Below are 22,861 nucleotides of genomic sequence, written 5' to 3' on the forward strand. Positions count from 1 at the left end.
GTCCGTACTCGCCCGCAGCGAATCCATTGCTCCAATGGCACATTGAAAGACAAATTCGGCAGTTTTTTTCAACGACGTAAGCTACAAGTGATGCTTCTGTACAGTTGCATATTGGATCTCGTGAACGGACATGGAGGAGTCGTGGGATAGTGTGGATGACCACGGGGAAAGTGAGAATTGAGAATAGGAAGAAGTGGATTGTTCCCAATTAGGCGAAAAAGGCACATCCTCGGCCAATCAGAAAGCTTAAATCTATACAAACTGGTCCAAGCGCAGATGACGCGATTTCATCTGCAGTTGATGCCATCAGTAGAAATACGTCAACCACATACAAATCGAAAATATACTTCCGTATACCACCTACCTACCTTATACTAAGGTACATACAATTCTCACAATACGTAGACCGGAGGAATATTAAACTGGCGCCGACTCCACGGAAATACCCGTACGTTTCTTGTCAGGAGACTTAGAATCAGTCTACGTACCTCTAGTACCCACCGCAGTCGCCTGCTTACGAATCTAGACCCGCGAACGCCTCCTAGCCTCATATGTACTAAGGAGATTTTAAAGATCCCAAGTTCTTCCTAAATAATCTATCTTTCCAAGGCAGATGGTCTTCTTTGAACCTTCTAGATCTTCTAGATCTTCTAGATCTTCGGGGATCTAGGAGCTAAATAGCCAGTGCCGGATGCGTCGACTATCCTAGGTTAGACATTCATAATGAAGTTAATAGCTTTTCTAACGCAATCATTACTTCCTGCGATTGGTCGGGAACCGAGACCACATGTTTGGTAAACTCAACAGCCTTATGCTAGGTAAGTTCTCATACATGGCTGGGTACTTGTCTAGGTACGTACAGATCTGGATGTTGTTGATGGATGAGATAGATGATCTTCTAGCGAATGCTAGTATTGATCTCTGTACGCAAACAAATGCGAAGCAACTGTACCTGCAGATGGGGGCTATTTCTTACGGGGATTTCTTGGCGCCGGCCACCTTTTTATTGACCCATTGTAACCTGTCGACATCAATGCTGATTTTTCACATGTTTCTCCTAAGTGCCAATAGAAATAATTTATATAGAAACATTTACTATCAACATTTGAAAGTGATGTCAGCTTGTTAAAGGAAAATTCAAACTTTCACCAAAAAGACATACCATTGAGCTATTACATAAGTTACACGGCTTTCCAAATAAATAACCTTTTTGAGACGACGCGTTCTATTCGTGTTAGTCCAGCTGAAGAAAGAGTGAGGGGATCTGTACCTATGTACCTGTAGCAAGGGCAATAGGGTAACCCTGGGATCCCCACTTGGACTAGACTGACCAACCTCTTCTTCTTGCCTCGATTTTATCGAATTTTATTCGTTTATTGTACCTGATCGTCGCAACCGTCGCACCTACAACTCCAGAACACGTCGAGCACGGTTTTTTGGCCAACGACGATAGCTTCAACTCGCCTGTCTCCGCAATTTCTACAGCAGCTGTTTGCTGCATACGAGCCAAAATGACTAGCCCAACCCGGGAGCAATTCCCACCTGCTGCGCAGCCATTCAACACCATCCACGCGAACCCTTCTCTCACCACACAGCTCGCTACCCAGCTCCACGCCCCGCCCTCACCACAAACTCACAGAGCGCTGCGCAAACTGCAATCCGCACACAATCTCGGTGCCGCCGCGCGGAATCCGACTCAGAGCTCCATCATGCCTCCCCAAGTTTTCCGTGCGGATATCCAGGATCGCGTCGCGTCGCCTGCGCCGAACAACAGACCTGCGAACCGGTCCCCTCAGCGGAACAGAGCAAACTCCGACGCCGCGACACCTCCACCCGCAACCTTTCCGAATAATATCCTCATTTCGTTGAACAGCAAGAGAACTGCTTTAAGTAGAACATCGAGAGCAGCCGACAACATGTCTCTGGACCGGCTGATTAGAGAGGGTCCTCCTGATGGTGACATAGATGCCGCTTTGGAGAGCGCACGCCTGAAGGTTTTGGACCAGGGTATTCGAAGCGATAGTGATGGAATGGTTCGCTTTGTTCTATACTTCAAAATTTGACAATAATCAAGCTAACCTCGTCTAGTCGCGAACTCGCATTTACGTCTGGCTCATCTTTCTCGATGCGCCCGTCCTTGACACCAATGAATATCTCGGTTTGATACATCGAGGCGCTTCGCCAGCCTATTCCAAGATCCGAAACGACACTTTTCGAACCTTGACTACCGATCCTCTCTTCCGTCGTCGTGTTAGTGAGGCAAGCTTAATTCGTCTTTTAAATGCTATTGCCTGGAAGCTGCATGATGCGAAAGAAGAACGCCGACCGACCAGCAGCAGACTCTCTATCGCCCCTACTGATAGTGCCAGTAGCTCCCGTAGCGATCTGTCGCAGACGGATATCTCGCCGTTCTCTAGGAACCGTAACCGCGCTCTTACGCTCACGACAGAGGACTCTGATGCTACCACGTCAGAGCCCGGTACCTACGTGCAGGGGATGAACGTGCTTGCCGCCCCGTTCCTGTATGCAGCTCGTAGCGAGGTAGAGGCATTCGCTTCGTTTCACACTCTCCTGACCAAGGAGTGTCCTGGATACATCCGGGGCGCAATGGACGGGGTTCACCGCGGCCTAGCCCTAGTCGACAAGGTATTAGGAATCGTGGATCCTAAGCTTAGCTCCCACTTAAAGTCTAAGGCTCTATCGGCGGAAATATACGCCTTCCCATCCGTCCTCACTCTGTGTGCATGCACACCTCCTCTCCCAGAAGTATTAAAGCACTGGGATTTTCTTTTCGCCTACGGGCCTCACTTAAACATCTTATGTATCGTTGCCCAGTTGATCATGATGCGTAATGAGCTCTTGACCACTGCAAAGTAAGTGGTCTCATGGACATTATAAATCAGGATATCATGACTGGATGCTAATCGTGAACAGCCCTAACAAACTACTCCGATCATTCCCGGCTTTGCGGGCAGAAATGGTCAAGCGAACTACCCTCGCTATTATCAAGATGATACCCGAGGACGTCTACGCAGAGATCGTCAAACACGCTCTATAATGTACCATCTAATGATAGCGCCATTCTCTAGGATGGAAGTATGCCTATAGGATATGGGGCTTGCTTTGGTTCAGCCCCTTTTGTAACAACAGCCCATGACGACGAATTAAAGGAACTCGGAGACCTCGGCATATACCCAGACGGCCGAGGCATTGGACGACATTGGATCCTCGTATCACGAGATGCCCATGATAATGACCTTTGCATATAGATTCCTCTCGCGCGATCGGAAGCCTGCCTATCTACGGAGTAAGCCTTCTCAGCATACGTCTAGTTGCGAGAACGCATAAGAAAAGGTCTGATACCACCAAACCTTGTACTATATAAGACGACATGGACGACGAACGAACACTAAAAAGGGGAGAAGACCTTGAGGGTCACGAATCATGCATGATGAAGTTACGAATACCGCACACAGCGTGTCTTTTTTTCTTTTGTTTGTTGCTGTACTACTACTGTATAAGGGCAAAGGAAACGGATTGCCGATTGCTATAGATGATTGACCTGAACTACCTTGCCCTACTTTACGCGCAAAACGAATACAATATGTACACTAATAGGCGCGCTTAGCGTGCTGTATTTTGATATATACAATGATCTAACTGATTCTTCTGCGAAGATAACTGATTTCATTCATCTTATTATATTATATACCTATCTTTCTGTATACTACACATAACTATCTAGCCTTAAGCGCCTGGAGAAAAAACTTGATATCGACTATCGAACATCAACGAGAAACTATTAGTTTCGAATTGTGTAAGACAGGAATCCGGAACACGATAATTGCATCCTCGCGCTCGGCTAGAAATTGCAAGGGATATATCCCTCTCCCTCCTCAAAGACCTGCCATCCTAAAAATGCATTCTCCCTTAAGAAACCTCGCACTACCTCCCTACATATTTCCAACCCCCATCTCCAACCACCCTCTTCGCCAGCGACAAATACCATGACGTTAGACCCGATCCGCGCCAGATCAGGGGGGAGGCTATGCGTCGCAAATGTATCGGCCCCAAATTCCGCGGGATTATAATTAAGTATCGATATCTCATTGTCCGCGGTCGAAACATGTTCTACGCACCTAACTATCAAGGAGTTGCGAAGAGAATTCGGAGGTGTTCGGTAGTAATGATATTATGCATTATATACAACGGGCTTCCCATCCTCTGAAAAAGCCCTTCTTCGCTCCCTATGCTATCTATATCCCATGCTTTCTATGCTATATGCTTAACCCCTAAACCGCCATACCTCGCCTTTATACTCCAAAACGCACTTTGAACGCCATTATCCATCAAATCAGCAACCAAATAACATCCAACCAAATAACATCAGTCACCATGTTCGTCCTTTCGCTTATGCTTCTCGCCTGGCTCGGGCTCTTCGCTCTCGCGCAGGAGAAACACGGACATGTCCGCGTCTCCGTCGTCCATAAGAGGGAGACGGTAACCTGCGAGGAGATGTACGGCAATGGCTCGCAGACCTGCGGAGGCCCCGACAGCACCTATTGCTTCAACCCTACTTCCGGTCAGGTAAGCAAGCAGCTGACACACCCCATCCCATTCCCAACCATAGGAAATGCTAATAAGGAACAGTCGTGCTGCGCAGCCGACAACGGGTTCTGCGACGCGGGGAAATATTGCGCGCCGGTCGGAGGCTACTGTTGCTTCGAAGTAAGTTTCCGACCATTCTTAGTCCAAAAAAGTCGCATTTGTTAACCGTGAAATAGGGCGAAGACCTCGAGACGTGCGCCAAAAACGCCGGCTTCACGCTCCCAGCCTCCATCTCTAACTCGTCGTCGATGGGCGCTAATGCGATAGCCGGATCACCGACTGTGACTCCATTTCTCAAGGAATCGTCGGTGCCGGCCACAGTAGATATTGAAAATTGCGGTTCACCCGAACCTGCCGAAGCTATAGCTAAAAACTCGACCACGTCCGCACCAACAACGACGGCACCGCATACGAATGCGACAACCCCGACATCTCTTGTAGAAGTTTCCTTCGCAAGAAGACGGGCTGACCCTATAGGCGGACGAATAGTAATGGTTGGGATAGTTAGTCTTTTGACACTCATTTGAACGATTTAATCTCTAGATCAATGAAGGGCAGAGAAGGGATCCCCATTGGAACAGATTTTGCAGGCTTATTGTTAGACAGATATGTAGGGGTTTTTAATGTGTAATGCCATATGCCAGAAGATTTTGCGCAGTCAGCTGTAGATAAACTATATCCCTGAATCGTTCGAATATGCTGCTTAATAAGTTGGGCAACCCCCTTGCGCGCGCTGAAAGGCGCCGGAGAAAAATTCTTGCATAGCGACATAATGGTAAAGGATTCCGCCAAGTACGGCAAGCTGGACACTGCATTAGCGATGGTGTGATGGTGTTTCGATCCTCTGTAATACTTACATGCCATAGGTTATGCGCATTCCCACAGTAATCAAACGCCCCAGGGAACCACCGCTCAGGGACTTTGCTTGCGTACACACAAGCTCCGATAACATAGACGGCAAGGGATTTGATCAAATTCGAACCGGCATAGAACTCATAGGCCCATTCGGGACCACGCGTGACGATGATCTGGAAGATTGGCAAAAAGCCAGTAGCGCCTAACCCCACGAAAAAGCCTACTCTTAACCAAGCCATATCTTGGCCATTAAATTTCGGATGCCACGGAAGGATGGTACCAGCAATGCCCAGGACAGCCGTTGCCGTCAAGTACGTCCACCGGCTGATAGGCTCGCAATAAAAGGCCGTATATTCAGTTGTCATGATCGATGCGGCGATGAGTAACGAGATTCCGGTGTAGTCGATGCACGCAAACCGTTCCATCAGACATTGATCTGCGACGCAGTTCATGGTGTGCCAAATAGTGCTGCAGACTAGGCACTTGCAAGCCGCGAAAAAGAACACGGCGGCGATGAAGACGTCAGTCTTCGTATAGAGAGAGAAGTTCGCGGACATCGGGTAAAAGTAGAAGGCAATGGACAATATGATTATCAAGCCAAGTGCGTGAGACCAGATGTTAACCGTCTCGTTCGAAACACCAAACATCGAGCGAACGCAACCAATTTTAGACTCGGTGAATCGATATCCACCAAGAATATGAGGGTTAATTCGCCAAGGTACGGGAAGCTCCTCATATTTAATCAGTCCCTTCTGCTTTGCACTAGCAATGGCTCTCTGAATGTGCTCTTCGACTGTTTCTGCGGCACGCCAGGCTCGCTCGAGGCTGTCGTCCACGACGCCACGAGCACGCTCTAACCCTTCGTCTACGACTCGTCGACCCTCGCCTATCAAACTTCCGGCAGCACCGGCAGCGTTCGCAAACCCGTTGTCGCGCAACTTCAAGGCTCGGGTTTCAAAGTCCGTAAGCATACCATCGAGGATTTCAACACCGACACGAGCCTTCTCATTCATCGACCCGGCCGCATCCAACGCTTCATGGTATCTAGTGTCCAAGGTCTCGACCATGACCTGCAACCGCCGGCGGCCGGCACCAATGACCTCTTCCGAGACTTGCGAACATCGTTCCCGCACTGTCTGTAGAGTGGCGAAGGTTTTGGAGATGCTCGTATCGAGGTCGACTAGTTCGCTATAACCTTCGAGGTATTCAAGTCTCCTCTCTAGTTCAGAGAGGAACAGATCAACCTATTATGGTTAGGACATAGGCAATCGAAACTTAAATGTATTAAAAGGTTAATAGTAAATGGGCAAATACCCGAAGCAGCAGGCCTTCTTCACCCTCCATGATATGCTGAACCAAAGAATGTCTTCTCCGAGGCATAAAAGAGGAATGTCGTCTCCGGCGCCGCGGGATGTTTTGTTCGGTCGCTGTAGTAGAACCTCTGGCGCCAGGCTTCTGGTCTTGGTGGGAGCCAAAGGCGAAGGTCGATGTGCAAGACATGGTGAGAAACGTGTGTATGCGAGGATAAAGCGTAGCAAAATAATATGTAGAGTTCGTTGGTGCCAACTAATAAGACCAAGGCTTAGGCAAGTCTACGCTGTCAGAGGTCCCTGCATGAGATATCCACGGAGACAAAGCTGACCAGTAAGAGTATAGAGTTGCGCAATACTTCCGAAAGATTGGGTTGAAGGTTGCTGGCGAAAGGATAGTAAGAAGCGAACTGAGGTTAAGCGGAGGGGTTGTGACTTTCACATGTGGAAGTTTGCCGTTGTTATTGGTTCGATGTTGAGGAGCGGTAACTTTTCAAGGGGAGAAACACTGAATCGGGGAGGACGGGGAGTAGCTTAGATAAGATCGTAAACTCAATAAACCTAATATTCATGCAAGGGTCTGCGTAGGTTCCCCACCATCGGAACGCCATATATCGATCATTTAAAAGTACCAGATACACTTAACCTTTGAATCATTTGCACCTATGACATACCGAAATATGTCCCTAGTACTAGCCGCTTTTTGCATTGATTGTCAAAATTCGACCATTCATTTGGTGTAAATGTTGGACTCCACCAACTTCCTCTATGGATTCAATACTAACTATTTTCAATAATGGATATTAGGTAGCAAGGCGTTGAAGAGCACTGAGGGGAATCCAAGCAATTGTACCAAAGTTGGTGTACATTTTCAGCTGAAGAGCTGCGAAAGCCCCAAAAATTGTTGCGGTGGTATTTGCTTGTTGGTGGTGGCGGAGAAAATGAATGCTGACCCCAATTTCCGTTGCATGTACCTAGGTACATACTTACCAATCACAAAATTGAGTTGAGATCCTCGGAAAGCGGCAGCGGCGATTGAATCATCCGACCCCAAATCGATGAGGCCCATTTTTAACGGGACATGGATCACCTTTCCCAACTTGAACCTTGTAAATTTTTGATTATGTAATGATAAGGCTTGAAGGCCTTCAAACACCATTGTGATTTTGATTGGTCACTTTTTCAAAACATCCTGGCCGCATCTAAATTTCACAACGATTGCACATTACAAACTTTATCTGGGTAAATACCAACTGGTTGATAAACCTGAGTCAAGCTCAGCCTTCTACCTTGAGCTGGACTCTCCACATTCATCACGATGGCGATTGATGAGATTGTGACCGATGAGAACCTATTGAAGGTGCTTGATGCGTCCCGCGATGCCCGGGTACAGGCGTTGAGTCTGGTTGATCAGATCGCGGCGACCGGCCCGATTGAGAACGCATCTCCAGAAGCTCTCCAGGAAGCCTCCAAGCAACAGAAACTGCTTATCACCAACCTCGCGCAACTTCGTGGCCTCCACCGAGCAGCCTATTTTGCTGCGCGACAGACCAAGTCGCAAACGTCCGAGGCGCGGCAGGAGGTAGATCGTCTGCATCTACAACTCCAGAACCTGTACTACGAGCAGCGACATCTGCAGGGAGAAATATTAGCCTGCGAATCATACGAGTTAGTGCCTGACCGAACTTTCCCATTAACCAATTTAGACAGCAGTCGAATCTTTTATGTCAAGTAGCACCAACTTCAGCGACTATTATATAACATCACTCCTTATCTCAGACAATAGCTAACAGAGCTTGAAAATAGTCATACCTATCAGCAGCTGCCTCTCATCCCTCTGGAGGAGTTCCTCGCCCTGAAACCCGAGCATGCCAACGACGACGAGGTTACCTTGATGATTGCACGAATCGACCACGAGCGCAGCGAACGCGAGGCTCTCGAGCAGAAACGCATGGAACTTCTTAAGCGGAAGCAGAAGCTCATTGCCGACAACAAGAAGCGAAAGGAGGATCTCGCAAACCTCGACAAGGAACTTGAGAAATTCATCGACGTGCGTTCATATCTGAGTTCCTCTCTTGCTACTAACGCTAATATACAACCAGGCCGCGAAACCCATTCAGAAGCTTCTCGACAAGAACGTCTAGGCCACATTCTCGAGTAGCCCGAGTAGTAGAGAGTGCCAACACTTCTCGTGGCGCGACTTTATGAACGCCTTTGTAAAGATCTTAGCAAGAATCTTCACAGGCATAATGATCGTCGGTCAAATTATATTACTGAGATTAATGTAAGTCGTTATCAACACCATTCAGAGGGCGTATTTAACTCCCTTCCCTTATATATATTATACGCAGTCATCCTTATTAGAAGCATGTACTAGAAAGCTTACCACTATACAACTAGGGATGTTGAAGCCAGTATTACTGGTTACCCTGGTGACTATCGTAGCTGGTTTGAGCCAAGTAACGATCAACCAACTAACCATTAGGAGTGTACACGCCTTTTTGTCGGTTGAATTTTACTGGAAAGGAGGATCTTGAACATATCCGTCAATGCGAAGGGACGTTTAGCTGCAGCACAGGTAATTGAATGCTGGTGGAAAAAGTCCTTCACATTGGGCTAGCAGACAAAATGGGCTCAATTGTCATAGCATGTTGGCTGGACCGGAGTTGCATATCGAACTCTGCCGGTAATCTTGTTAGTAGCCCACCTCTGCAGCAGTGCAGCATGGTCGGCAACTAATGCCGTGCGCATTTGCTGCATGCAAGAATCGATTTCTCGTGTTCACTACACTTATCTAGCCCGAACCGGTGAAACACAATAGAGATGATCAATCTTCTAAAATGTGCGCATAATGATGTTGAAGCCCGTAGTATTTGGCAAGGCTATTCAGTGAATATAAAAAGTGTACGAGCCTTTATGTATTATATATTTGAATGGATGTGATTTATGAGACTGTGAATGGAGGCCCGTCAACTGATACTATAATCACGCCTAGCGTTGACTCTGATTCTCGTAACTGCATGTATAAATGAATCAAAACGCAGGTCACCTGCTGTGATACATAGCTATGACATCTATCAGGAGATTTGCGTATCAAGACATGGGATCTGACAGCTCGCCGGTTTTACGAAAGAGATGGGACGAAAAAAGGGAGAAACGTCGCGCGTTAATTGGTCGGCCGGGTATAGTCCTGCTAAACCTGAAATGACGCGTTTTGGCAGTTCTCTTCCAATCGTGACCCGATTACCCAGAACGCGTCTCACGAATCGTGGTCGGGTAAGGCTCCTAGGCTCACGCGGGAAAATATCGGTCATTCCATCGCCAAGCTTTGGTCGTATTTCGATTAGCCCTGCCGAGGACCCTGAATACCCACGCAGTCCAGGCAGCCAGGTTGGGATTTTGACAATCATGACCCCGGAAACCTAGACCCAGGTCTATTCGGCAGAGAGCTGGAGCTCCCGAGCTCGTTTCTCTTAATATTACGGGAAACGGCTTAACGAGATGTTTTATATGCGGGGCCTGTTCGTTAGCTGGTCCAGCGGTTAGCCCCCTTATAGATTTCGAGGTCCATTAGCTGAGGCAGCGGATTTAAGCAACTCGACGAAAAGACGAAGAAAAATAGAGAGAAAAATAAATAAAGACCGTGCGTACGAGCCTTTTCTAGACATACATAGGTAGTTATGCCTCAAAAAGGACAGAAGAAGGTATTGCCCCCAATTGGTCTGCAATTGGTTCCTCTTAGCCCCCGTCCCCCGTCAGACTTCGGAAAAGGCAGAATTTTACTGTCGCTTTAGTGACGGATCCAGATCGACGGTGGGCCAGTAATCTCGACTGACAAATAAACGTGGATACGGAATCCGCAACGGCCAATGAGAATTGCCCGAACCGCAGTTTAAATTAATTCGCAGTCGCACTGAGGATCAATGGTGAGCATACTACGCAGTAGCAAGCATAGCGACGCTGCAACGACCGGGGGTCATGTGCCACTGAGCCAAGAGAGAGCTCATCTTGATACCCACAGCTGTAGGCAATCTGTACCTTTTCGGTGCTACCTTACATGATGAAGACCGTCCTGCGTTGGCGGCCTCCACACTGTACTGCGACTTTGCTCTTGCCTTCTGCATGCGAATCAGAACGGGAGGAAACATTTTTCAAACGAAGAGCGTTGATGGATGTTTTAAAAAAAGAGGGAATATCAAGCGAGAAAGAGACGATCCCTATTCCTAAATAGCATCATTTTGGAGGCCGTTTCATATTTGGTATGTTGGCAAGGCTGCTAAGTTAAAGCAGGTTTCAGGATTCGAAAAATGAAAACCGAAGACAATAAGGAAATCGGAATTCTACTTCTGGAAATTTGTCTCCAAAAAGCGCAATTCGATTCGCGAGGGGGCCAAGCCACAGTGAGCTATACTGTGTTTCGGTAGCTCTTGAAGTTGCGATAAAACTATATACCGAGGTACGTAGGTACAAGTCTCGGTACAGAAGGTACGAAGTGAGCCTGGTGAGGTCATTTCCGAATCGCAATTAATATCTGTCGCAGCTTTCGACAATAAACGCATATGCAATTATCCGATTTATTATAGAACCTCATACCATCTCGCCATAATGACGTCCGACTTACTGTACACATGTGCTACAATAACATCTCAGCGTTATCGTTCATGTTGGAAAATAAGAACAGTACCTAGCGCCTACCTAGTATAGGAGCGGGGGGATGTGGCATGACGACGCCACGGGGCGATAAGCCTCATATCTGTCTATCTACGTAGACATATCCAAGGTTATCTCGTCCGTAATCGCGATCATGAGCGCGTGGTATCTTGATGGCAATTGAACAGGTCTTGATGACGATGAAAAGGTGACGACTAGCGTTGGCATCGTGGCTAGACAGGGTAACAAGCCACCATCGCCCACGCGGTCTATGCGTGTGCATATGCATCAGTGATGTCGAGATGCAGGAGAGGGATAGGTTCGAAAAACGTAAACCTATCAGGTGAGCTTATCTGTATAGGTATAGTATATCCTATAAAATATGTTCGGCGCTGTGCTAGTGGCTTGAAGCGACGTCGTCCGCCACTAAGGCGAGTGTTTAGGCCACTTAAGACATAGCCCAGCCATGGGGGGTTATTCTCTTAAACCTATACGATATACCTACGCGCAGAATGCGAAACGAGAGGCGTTTATATGTTTAGCACGTTTAGCGTAAGGGATTGCTTAGTGTAGACTCGACTATGCCACCACATCGCATACATAATAGGACATAATAGCGGTGTCCACTGCCGACAGTACGTGGGCATGTGAAGGATCAGACATGGAATCATGTCGACGTACATAATATGCAACACAGCATTCATCAGGTTGATCGGCTCAGACCCGGCTGACGGGCATTTGTGTCTTTAACAGGAGTCGTGATACAATAATCGTAGAGGTCAGAAGTTGAGATTGGATAGGATTGGCGGGTTAACCAGTATCAGACATGCAGGTTGGGATGCGATATGCTGCCAATAAGTCAGATGGTGACGAAAGAAGGGAGTATGCACACACCACTAGAGAAAAGCCGACTCTGGGGTGGGCGAGTGGCTGCGTGCATGCTATTCGGCAAGATAATCAGATGCTAAGGACGCTTGACTTCTAAAACTTGAACCTGAACCTGAACTTGAACTTCCACAATGAAGAACCGCTATCCGTATCTGTTCGCGCGGTTAGTAGGTCTGCAGTTGCTCATGGTGAATGTATTGCAATGTGCTACTGTAACCATAGTGCCGGTTTGAGGTTATTGATGATGGATAGCAAGTGGAGAACCTCCAGCTACCTACATATCATCATATCTCATCGTAGCACCCCCAGTCAGGACTGCAGAATCTGTATCACGATAGCTGAGCAAGCTGCTGTAGTCATTATCGTACGTCTTTCCGTTCTTCCCAAGATCAACCCGCCTTTCTTGAAGATCAAAGAGGCTGAGATGCATTCGCTAGCCCAAGATTGACTCGCTCAGCCAACAATGACCGGCGCAGCGGTGTTCGACGGCGTAGAATGTACGCTAACTGAGTAACTGGTCAGCCTTGGGGCGGGATGGCTATGAACCTTGCACATATGCAACCTTCATCCCTCTCCCCACGTAACCTAATTGTACCGAACTACGGTAATATGGGTGCCTGGTCCCGTTGTAAATACTTGTACAGTACTTGGGATGGCGCATGTAAGAAAGACCATACATGGTCATACATACACCCTTATGTATGGTTGGTGACAAGAATAGAAGCTGAAGTCATCGCTCTCGAACGTAAGAAAATAGGATTTGGTCTAGGTAACACTTATTCTTCAGCCCTTTAACATCGGGGAACAAATAATGACCTACATACAAGGCACGGCATCGAATGATGTAATTATAGCGAAGAAACATTACAAGGTTTTTCTAACCTTAGGTCGAAAGATTCAAATGTCGAATGTCGAAACGGCGTACCGATTGGGTAGGCGGATGACGGAGAGACGCCACATGAAGGTAAGGGTTAGATTGAATTCGGTCCCTGGTGACTACTATCGAGGGTCTGCTTTGCCTTCTAGAGTTTAGATGCATCTCGCACCTGCAACTTAGTGCTGAAAAACGTGAGCAGTCGAGAGGACTTAGTTGGCTATGCTAAGTAGCATCTTGCATAGCTCTTATCCGGGGTATTGTATTGAGCAGGTAAAATTATATGATTCGAGGACAGATGTTTTGTCACATGAGTTAAGTTCAATATTGAATTTCGCCCAGGAACACTTTTAGACGCCACTAGATTTGATGAAGGAGAAGACTTTCAAACTTTAGAATTGATTGGCAATTATTATATTATTCAAGTTCTACACTACTTACATAATTGTTCTCGTTTTTTGGAAGTTGCTCCATCCAAAGTGAAGAAAGAACGCTTCTTCAAAGTCTATTATGCCGTCCCGTTTTAAGTCTTTGGAGTGTTCTAAAACACATGTGTCGTACCTACCACAGCTGTATTGTACCTACTGTACATATTGTAGTGGATACCTACATCAGACCTAAATGCTGTACAAGGCCGTGATCTATGCTTTGTTAGTGATTTTCTTCGTTCAATTGAATAAAATGGTGATTGGCGGTGCGTCCAACTCGAAAGAAGGCAAAGAAACAGGAGCTGACAGGGCAAAGTGGTCTTTCATTTTACCAGCTGGGCATTTCATCGAATTGCATAAAGAGCGTGTGGCTAACAATTGACTAGCCTTGCATGTAGTGACTAGATCAGAAATTAAGTACTATGGCGTACTGTACTTTGTAGAGACAAGCCCCATAAACGCTCCCCTTGCCCCCCATAACCATAACCATAAACTACTGGCGCTAGACCTAACTGAGCCTACTAGCCTGTCTGGGCCCCAGGCTTGAAATATCTGGGAATTGGAACCTTTCCCGTCGTCAGAGCTACTGTCCACTTTGGGGCGCAGAATCCCTACCCATCTAATTTCTCAATCGTACTAAACCAGGCTCCCCTTTTCCCTAAATGTTATTACCTTCATGAGGTTCAACCTAGTAATTTTCCAGCTCCTCTCCCGTTTTTTTTCTCTCTTTGCCCTGACTTTGCCAGTTTACTACTAGATTTTTTCCTCTTTTCCTTTTTTTCCCTTCACACCCAGCCAATACAACCTAAGAGAGGATCATTACCACAGGCCCAAGGTTACTGTGCAGTAGCGCACGAACATCGCGTTCTCTGCTCAAGCATCCCAGCCCCCCCTCTCCCTCTAACCCCCTTCCCACTCAACGTCCTTCCTTGTGTTATCTTTTCCCGAATTCGCTACTGAACGCCATTTCTTCTTCTCTTTTCTTCCTTATTCCTCGTTGGCGCCTCACCATTACACTCCTTATCTATCCCACCGTAGGCAAGCCATCGCCAAACCCCCGAGGAATCAATCTTTACACGTCCCCCCTTCCGCCTGCCCATCATGTCGCTCTTCAACTGGTGTACGAGGAGAGCTGGAGGGTTGGCCATGTTAATGACCTTAGCTCTCAGCTATTATGTTGTCTCCAAGGAAGCGGCTGCGACGCGATATGACTACAAATTTACGCAGCAAGATACCTTGAGCAGGCCGACACACTCTACCAGCTCTACATCTGAAGAAGAAGGTGGCGGACTATGGACGGTCCTCTTTGCTTGGTACTCTCTATTAATACACATTCTGGTTTTCGCCTTTCCGATGCGTTCTTGCTACGCCATTTTCGACATTACTCGAAGCTTGACCAAAGCTGCGCGGGGTCGATCTCTACGTGACTTCAAGCTCTCCCACCGTCGTCGCGGTTCTTCCACCTCTCTGTCTAGCTCTGAGACATTGACCTCTTCCAAAGAAGATTCTCTCCCTTCCTCGACTACTAGCAGCGAAATCGGCGACATTGAGCCTGAGTTCTATACTGATGGTGACGCGGAATCCGACCGTGTCGTTCACGCAATTGTCATTCCCAACTACAAGGAAGAAGTTGATAGCTTAAGAGAAACACTGGACGTTTTGGCATCCCACCCTCAGGCTCGCGATTCCTACGATGTAAGTTCGTTTTTCTTGAAGGTTGAGTGAAAAGCGCGGTTCAATTAATTCGTATCCCCAATTTGGGCGAATTACGTGGCTCCTTTCTTAAGCATGACGTCGCGCTAGTGATCACCGTTTCAAAAGTACTAATTGGATTTGCCCGCAGATCTACCTTGCTATGGAGCAACGCGAACACAATGTTGAGCTCAAGGCCATGAACCTCATTCAAGAATTTGTCAAGAAATTCCGTTCAATTGATTTTACTCTGCACCCGTCTGATATTCCCGGCGAGTCTCCTGGAAAAGGTAGCAATTTGGCATGGGCCGCGCGCAAGCTTAGCGAGAGATATTCTATGGGCTCCAGGAAGGATGTGATCGTTACTGGAATTGATGGTACGTGCACTGGCTGCAGAACTCCTTCCGGGATATTTTCTATGCAGAAAGCTGACAAACATCGCAATTTAGCTGACAGTCATTTATCCGCCAACTACTTCGCTCATCTAACTAGCATGCATCTAACTTACAAGGAGACTGCCAGCACTACTCTGTACGGTGCTCCTATCATCTTCGATCGTAACGCACACGCTGTTCCCGCCATCGTTCGTGTAGCCGATATTCTGTGGGCCGCTGCTGGTCTGTCTGGTCTGTACAGTGGTTCGACTATTGCTCCTCCTACGTCTGTTTACTCTGTGCCTCTTGAATTGGTTGACCGAGTCGGTGGCTGGGACTGCGACTCCGAGGCTATTGGCGAGGATCTGCACATGTACCTGAAGTGTTTCTTCGCGTTAAACGGAAACCTAACTGTGAGAACTATCATGAGCCCTGTCAGCCAGAGTAACGTCAAGGGTGACGGTGGCGAAGGAATGAAAGGACTATACAACGACATGGGTGCCCGCTACAAGCAAGCTCTGCGACACATGTGGGGAGGTCTTGACTCGGGTTTCGCTATCAGGAAGTTCATGGAGCTTTGGCAAGAGCGCAAGCACACTGCTAGGGCTTTCCGTCCTCTGCACGTCGCCTTGTAGGTTTTTATCTATATTAGGATCTTCAACGGACATTGCTAACACGACATAGGAACAACCCTACCGATTCGTACCTTACGCAGACTCAATTGGATATGAGCCCGGAACAGACTCTTGAGAGTGGAATCTTTAGCGACGTTACCTCTGACACCCTGAAAGAGCCTGACTGGCAACGAATCATCTTCCTTTTCCACCGACTCTTCGAGGCCCACTTCCTGCCCCTGCAAACGACTATTCTCATCATTGCTTCCACTCTTTACGTCTGGGTTACTGATGGCGGTTCTGACCCTCACAATCTCAACTGGATCTTCATTGTCTGCAACATCTTAAGAACCGCTGGTTTTATGGAGGTCGCTCTGATGCTGTTCCTATACGAGCGGTTACATAAGATCTGTGCCACTACGCGCGAGAGGGAAATGACTGAAGCCGGTCTCTCCAAGGGAATGTGCTTTTCTCACCGAAATATCCGAAAGAACTACATCGACTACGCAATGGCGCCCCTGGTCGCACCACTATATGGTGCTATTCCCACTGCACATGCTCAAATCATGCACTTCTTCACGCTTGATCTCGTTTACACAGTCAGCAAGAAGGTCACAAGACAAAGAGCAAAGTCTATAATCGCAACTGTCATGCCCTAATGGACTTTTAACGGATGAGTTGTTTTGAGTTTAATAATCTTCGTCCAGGCCGACTATTGCAATGGTTGAGCCTGTTGCGCGCTTTCTGTTCGATTCTCCACATACCCGTTGAAGACCGAAGAAGCGAGAGCGACCTTTTCCGACTTTTGAAAGAATAGCTCATGGAGCGCGTGTAAATAGAGGACATGATGTTGATATGCATGGCATCGGCATTGGCATTCTAGATAAGGGGATACTTTTTTCTGGGCTCACGGAGTTCTTGGAGCAAATCGCAGGAGTGAAAAAGACTTCCTGCCGGCATTCGTTTACGCGGCAAAGAGAAGGGGCCGGGGGAACACGGCTCTGTGGTCAAGTTCGACTCGTCGAGGTCGAAGGGACGCATCTGTCCAAATGGGGGGCGGGCTAGCCCAGCGAGGACGACAAGGCGGGGTTCACGATGGAGCAACCCACGATACCTAATGCGCAAATCTGGCCCGGTAATAACTAATAATGATGTACATAAGATCCAGTCACCTGATGGGGCTGAAGATTACGAGCAACATGGCGACCGAGAACAGTTGTCAAGCAGTACTCTTCAAGCTTACAACAATGATAAAAATCGTATTGCTCTAGAATTATGCTTCTCATGAATTGACGATTTGGTGATAGAGTTTTTATGAGATTATTTCATCATATTTTGCTATGCTCCGGGGCAGGTCGGATACGTGATAGCGAATATACGTGGTACAGATAATTAGTATGTCTTTCCTGGGATATATGTATTTACAAGGCAACTGGGCAAACCAGCAGGTAATTATTTTGATTTACCTACAAAATAAACCCTTACTTCAGTGATATAGTCCGACGGTTTGAAATATACAGCTCTTTATGTAACTCGTTACGCGCAATCCATGTACGTCTAGCTCCGAGTCAAGTCGGAGTAGACGCCAGATAGTTGGCCAATCATATTACACTGTTCCTGGGGAATCTCGGATCCCTTTTAGGCCGCACGCCCTTGGCGGCATCAAGAACAATAGATTTGTCTCCCATCCGATCGACTTCGGGAATTGGCTTGGAATCCATGATGTTTTGCGGTTCCAGGTCGAAAGGCCGCGCACATGTCGACTCGCGAGAGTTTGGGACCGCGAGAATACAAATACCCCCTTCATCACTTCACTCGAATTAGGTTCTTAGTCCTGTCTATATACAACCTCACCTTAAAGAGACAGGTTCATATATAATCATCTATCTTATATCCAACCCCAGCCGATCTAAGTATACTTGGAACTTTGACCGTTTCCGACACAACTCTACAAGATGGCCAGCGAAGACAAGAAGAGCAACACTCGACACACCGTGAGAATCGGCGTGTTCATCCCCACGGACTGCCAGGTACTCGACGCGGCAGCCGTCGATATCATGGGATCTATAAGCTATGAATGGTCAGTACGAAAGCCACCAAGGCAAACTTCTCAAACCTCCTATTCCATACATAAGCTAACGTGATCGGCAGTACGTTATACTAATCCCGAACTTACTATCTCCCCATTTCGCAGTCCCGTATTATGAGAAGGGAAAGAAAGACACTGAATACTCGGCAGATATGAGCATGGTATCCTCGCTCCTACCCAAAGCCTTCCTGGACCTCGCGCCCTCGGTCCAGATCCGGTACATCGGCACGGTGGCAGCGGGCCAGCCGATCCAACTCACGTCGAACCAGGGGCTCGTGGCGACGAACCACTACGCCGACGCCGCGGTCGCTCCCGGCGAGCTGGACATCGTGGTCGTGCCCGGCCCGGACCCGTTCAAGGAGTTCGAGAAGGGCTCGCTCGAGTGGCTCAAAAGCCAGGCCGAGACCCCCGGCGTCGACGTCCTGAGCATCTGCTCGGGAATCCTGGTTTGCGGCGCCGCGGGCCTGCTGAAGGGTAAGACGGCGTGCGGGCCTAGGGGCATGCAGGATTTGATCAGGGAGAAGGGATACGGCGAGAAGGAGCTTGTTGGGCATAAGTTTAGGTGGATTCAGGATGGCAATTTTTGGTCTAGTGGTGGGTTTTGCCCCTTTTCTTCTTCTTCTCTCTCCCCCCCTATCTTTGGATTACTCCTTACTCCTTACTCCTTATTTCCCCTTATCATAAATTTCTCGAGGCGCTTTGGAAAATTCATGCTGACGTGACGGCATATACAGGCGGCGTGACCAACGGAAACGACCTCGTGGCGGCGTACTGCCGCGCGTCGCGCCACTTCCCGACGCCGCTCGTCGAGGTCATGTGCGAGATGGTGGATGTGGGCGACCGCCCCCAGGTCTACACCAAAGGTCAGTCGACGTTCGTCCTCGGGATGGTATTTGGCGCTTTTCGGGCGTGGCTAACGAGCTTTACTTCGCGGCGCAAATAGAGATGACTACGCCGGATACGTTCGAGGGCCTTATTCAGGCTGCTGGTGTGAGTGTTTGAGGGTAGTAGGGAGGTAAGTACGGTTCTTTCGGAGGAAGGTTGAGTTGGGAGGAGACGGAGGGGAAGTGAAGTGAGATGAAATGAGAGTTATCCTCTTCTTTGAGTGCTGGCACCCATGGACCAGTGGAATGTATATCTAAGACATTCCTTGACTGAGACATAACTTGATGGCATTGCGTTTATTGCGTTTGGTTGAGAGAAGCCAGACATTATCCTTGAAAACCATATATATCGAGAGGTGTGCGCATTGTTCTCGTTTTTGCTTTTTCTTCTTCTCCCCTCTCTCATCCGTGACACCCGAACCGTATTTGTTCGTATCTTCCACCTACCTGTAAAAATGTAGTCGTTCTCGCAATTCAGCACCTACCACCTAGGTGGACCCTATTCTGTTGACAACATACCATATTGAAGGATGCGTCCTACGTTAGTATTCAACAATCTATAATCCCACCCTAAAAACCGATGAAAAGAAGGTAATACATATGCGGACATTTGTTGTTGTTGCGTATAAGTTCTTTACGACTATTGGCTGCATAAAGGCTTACGGCAGTTATTTGGTTGCTGGTCGACGACCGCTAGAGAACCAATTCTGGCAAGGGCTCCCGCTAGATAAGCCTATTCCTTACTAGCGGTCCCTTATCGTCGAAGGCGGTAAGACTTTTTGGGTGGGGTGGTTGCTTCGGCGGAAAAAAAAAATTTGGAGTGCAGTTGCTAAACGGGATGAAAGCTACGCTAAGCTTCGAACTTTTTTTTTCCTTCTTCTCTTCAACGGCTCGAGTCGCGTTCAACTTCCTTTTCGTCCTTTCTCATAAGACCTTGCCTTTCCCTCCTGCCTTTTTACAATTGATATTGGTAATTGACATTTGCGATTTCAATCATTCACTTTTTTAATCGCATCGTAAACCCTCAGTCGCACAAATTTTGTTCAATCATCTAACCGTCCCATCAATTCATAATGACGATTCTGCCTATCGCCCTCTATGGGCTTGAGGTCCCGGCGCAGGGCCTTCTGGTTCCTGCCATGACAGAGGATGGTGTTCCTGGTGCCGCTGTAAGTATATGTTAATATGAGTCGCTAGATTGGCCTTTCGCACAAATGAACTTTTCCATCGCATAAATTCTCCCCGCTCCCCACTCTGTCGCAGCATCGTATCCTGTGCTTCGGTCAATTCTTAGTCGCTAACATGGAATTTGCAGTATCGCATTACCATGGCCGCTCTCGACCCGACTGAGGCGCCCGAAGCTGACGAAGAGGGTAACATCCCCGCCGTCCCTCGTGCTACTCTAAAACTCATTCGCCGCGCGCCCACCCTCGACGATGAAATGGACGATGAATATCTTGATGAACTGATGGGCGGCTCGTCTGACGAAGATGATGACGACGACGACGACGAGCCTAACGGTGGTCCTAGCGACCCGGCCAAGTCGAAGAAAGCTCGACAGGCTGCTGCCTTGCAGAAACTCATCCAGGCTGCCCAGGAAGAAGAGGACTCCGATGAGGAGATGGGCGATGCCAAGCCTAACGGCGTCAAGGCTAGCAAGAAGGGCAAGAAGGGCAAGGAGCCTGCTACATCTAGTGATGACGAGGATGATGATGAGAGCGACGGCTCTGAGGGATCGGAAGTTGAGGAGTTTGTTGTGTGCACCCTCGATACTGAACGCGTATGTCTTCTCTATCTCGTACTGTTGAGCTTATGCTAACCCACCCCGAAGAACTACCAGCAGCCCCTCGACATCACCATTGGTCCTGATGAGGAAGTATTCTTCAGGGTCAAGGGTACCCACACCATTCACTTGACTGGCAACTACCTCATTGACACTGAAGAGCCTACCTCTTCCGACGAAGAGGACGAGGAGGATGATTATGATTATGATATGGAAGACATGGAGGAGTACGACACCGACGACTCGGAAGTAGACGAGCTAGATGGTCTCCAGGACCCTCGCATCACGGAGATAGACTCCGAGGAGGAGGAAGCCCCCAAATTGGTAAAAGCTGAGGCTAAGAAGGGCAAGAACAAACGTCCTGCCGAAGACGAGACGGAGGGTCTTGATGAACTGATGGCTAAGGCCGAAGAGACCAAGCTTAGCAAGAAGCAGCAAAAAAAGCTGAAGAACAACAAGGGCGAGGCGATTGCCGCCAAAGAGGAGGCCAAGGCCGAATCGAAAGATGCCTCTAAGGGAGACAAGAAGGTGCAATTCGCCAAGAACCTTGAGCAAGGCCCCACAGGCTCGGCCGCCGCAGAAAAGGGAGCTACCCTCGGCGTCAAGGTTGTTCAGGGTGTCACCGTCGACGATCGCAAGCTCGGCTCTGGTCGCGTTGTCAAGAAGGGTAACAAGGTCGAGGTCCGATACATCGGCAAGCTTCAGAACGGCAAGGTCTTCGATGGTAGGTTTTAATCTGAGAAGATACATGTGGAAACATGCTAACGAGAAGTAGCCAACAAGAAGGGAAAGCCCTTTAGCTTCTCGGTAGGCAAAGGAGAGGTCATCAAGGGATGGGATATTGGTGTTCAGGGCATGTCCGTAGGTGGCGAGCGTCGCCTCACGATCCCGGCCAACCTCGCCTACGGCAGCAAAGGCCAGCCAGGCATCCCCGCAAACAGCACCTTGATCTTCGACATCAAGTTGTTGGCGATCAAATGATCGTAGCGTCTGCCGAATAATTCTCCTTATAATCTCCTTATTTCCTGATACCATCCTGGTTGGTTGTACTCTATTATTGGCCGATTCGGTCAAGTCTGCGTGCGATATGAGCTGTCGTCGGTTTTCCTACTCATGCGCTGTGTGGTCTCCGACCTGCGCAGGTCTGCTGGGATCTGGCGTCATTCGGACGCGGGAAGCAGATGTTGTCATAAGGGATGACGAGGTCTGCATTGCATCAATGGCGTAAAAAGTGCAGGGGGGTTGGTTATACTCTCGTATAAATGAATCTGCGGCTGTCTGTCGGTAGTTACAATACCAACAATCAAGCCAAAGTTAGTAAATTAGATATGTTCTATAACTACCTACCTAAATCGTGTGACTGTGATACGTCTTGAGAAGGACACGAGTGTTTTTGGTTCAGGTATAAGGAGACAAGTGGCTCTATCCTAGTAGGTTCATATTCGACTTGTTGGTAAGCGCGGAGTGATGAGACAAAGAGAAGTTGAAGCTACAGTTGAGGGTTGGTCGTTCTACCCCTATTTCAACAAGGTTGGACGAAGGTAAGAAGTATACACGTGTAAGGAAGCTACCCCTTTCCTTACATGCTTGCTAGGTAGATCTAATGGATTTTGACTGAAATTTCTATTCTTACCTACTTCTGATACTCTTACTATACCGTTATCTTACATCGCCGTCTAGTTCCCAACAGACACAATACCTCTAGACGGTGGCCTGGGCCCTTATGTTAGCTTATCCACCAGGGCCCAGGCGAAGTTATTTGATATCATTTCTATTGTAACACTGTCTTTTGGATTATAGCTGCTACATTAC

At 48.0% G+C, this 22,861-nt stretch overlaps 7 protein-coding genes across 7 annotated transcripts; 6 read left to right on the plus strand and 1 right to left on the minus strand.

Moving 5' to 3' along the window:
* The first annotated feature begins 1,130 nt into the window (after positions 1-1,130).
* On the plus strand, positions 1,131-3,733 carry F4807DRAFT_409566 (TBC-domain-containing protein). The gene is made up of 3 exons (XM_047996550.1): positions 1,131-2,033; positions 2,089-2,873; positions 2,935-3,733. The coding sequence occupies exons 1-3, from the start codon at positions 1,512-1,514 to the stop codon at positions 3,056-3,058; spliced, it is 1,431 nt and encodes a 476-aa protein (XP_047858410.1). The 5' UTR covers positions 1,131-1,511; the 3' UTR covers positions 3,059-3,733.
* Positions 3,734-4,262: 529 nt separating this feature from the next.
* Positions 4,263-5,182, plus strand: F4807DRAFT_204328 (uncharacterized protein). The gene is made up of 3 exons (XM_047993842.1): positions 4,263-4,587; positions 4,651-4,728; positions 4,785-5,182. The coding sequence occupies exons 1-3, from the start codon at positions 4,396-4,398 to the stop codon at positions 5,133-5,135; spliced, it is 621 nt and encodes a 206-aa protein (XP_047858411.1). The 5' UTR covers positions 4,263-4,395; the 3' UTR covers positions 5,136-5,182.
* Positions 5,183-5,221: 39 nt separating this feature from the next.
* F4807DRAFT_204356 (HlyIII-domain-containing protein) lies at positions 5,222-7,098 on the minus strand. Its single transcript, XM_047993843.1, has 3 exons — positions 6,778-7,098; positions 5,466-6,707; positions 5,222-5,410 (listed from the first exon to the last, which is right to left on the minus strand). The coding sequence occupies exons 1-3, from the start codon at positions 6,961-6,963 to the stop codon at positions 5,312-5,314; spliced, it is 1,527 nt and encodes a 508-aa protein (XP_047858412.1). The 5' UTR covers positions 6,964-7,098; the 3' UTR covers positions 5,222-5,311.
* Positions 7,099-7,894: 796 nt separating this feature from the next.
* Positions 7,895-9,661, plus strand: F4807DRAFT_409573 (Fms-interacting protein-domain-containing protein). The gene is made up of 3 exons (XM_047996551.1): positions 7,895-8,441; positions 8,580-8,823; positions 8,876-9,661. The coding sequence occupies exons 1-3, from the start codon at positions 8,092-8,094 to the stop codon at positions 8,915-8,917; spliced, it is 636 nt and encodes a 211-aa protein (XP_047858413.1). The 5' UTR covers positions 7,895-8,091; the 3' UTR covers positions 8,918-9,661.
* A 5,053-nt stretch (positions 9,662-14,714) lies between these two features.
* F4807DRAFT_456438 (glycosyl transferase family group 2-domain-containing protein) lies at positions 14,715-17,021 on the plus strand (the record flags this gene model as incomplete). The annotated part of the gene is made up of 5 exons (XM_048000879.1): positions 14,715-15,308; positions 15,457-15,682; positions 15,755-16,310; positions 16,364-16,940; positions 17,001-17,021. The coding sequence occupies 5 exons, from the start codon at positions 14,715-14,717 to the stop codon at positions 17,019-17,021; spliced, it is 1,974 nt and encodes a 657-aa protein (XP_047858414.1).
* Positions 17,022-17,628: 607 nt separating this feature from the next.
* On the plus strand, positions 17,629-19,384 carry F4807DRAFT_469659 (ThiJ/PfpI family protein; the record flags this gene model as incomplete). Its single annotated transcript, XM_048002731.1, has 4 exons — positions 17,629-18,377; positions 18,445-18,976; positions 19,117-19,245; positions 19,326-19,384. The coding sequence occupies exons 1-4, from the start codon at positions 18,249-18,251 to the stop codon at positions 19,382-19,384; spliced, it is 849 nt and encodes a 282-aa protein (XP_047858415.1). The 5' UTR covers positions 17,629-18,248.
* Positions 19,385-20,129: 745 nt separating this feature from the next.
* On the plus strand, positions 20,130-22,643 carry F4807DRAFT_409582 (uncharacterized protein). Its single transcript, XM_047996553.1, has 4 exons — positions 20,130-20,435; positions 20,582-21,046; positions 21,098-21,773; positions 21,825-22,643. Exons 1-4 carry the CDS (start codon positions 20,340-20,342, stop codon positions 22,028-22,030), a joined length of 1,443 nt encoding a protein of 480 aa, XP_047858416.1. The 5' UTR covers positions 20,130-20,339; the 3' UTR covers positions 22,031-22,643.
* The last annotated feature ends 218 nt before the right edge of the window (positions 22,644-22,861 follow it).

The sequence above is a fragment of the Annulohypoxylon truncatum genome (genome assembly GCF_022578515.1).
Source record: "Annulohypoxylon truncatum strain CBS 140777 unplaced genomic scaffold F4807scaffold_3, whole genome shotgun sequence".
In the NCBI taxonomy this organism is placed as follows: Eukaryota; Fungi; Ascomycota; class Sordariomycetes; order Xylariales; family Hypoxylaceae; genus Annulohypoxylon; species Annulohypoxylon truncatum.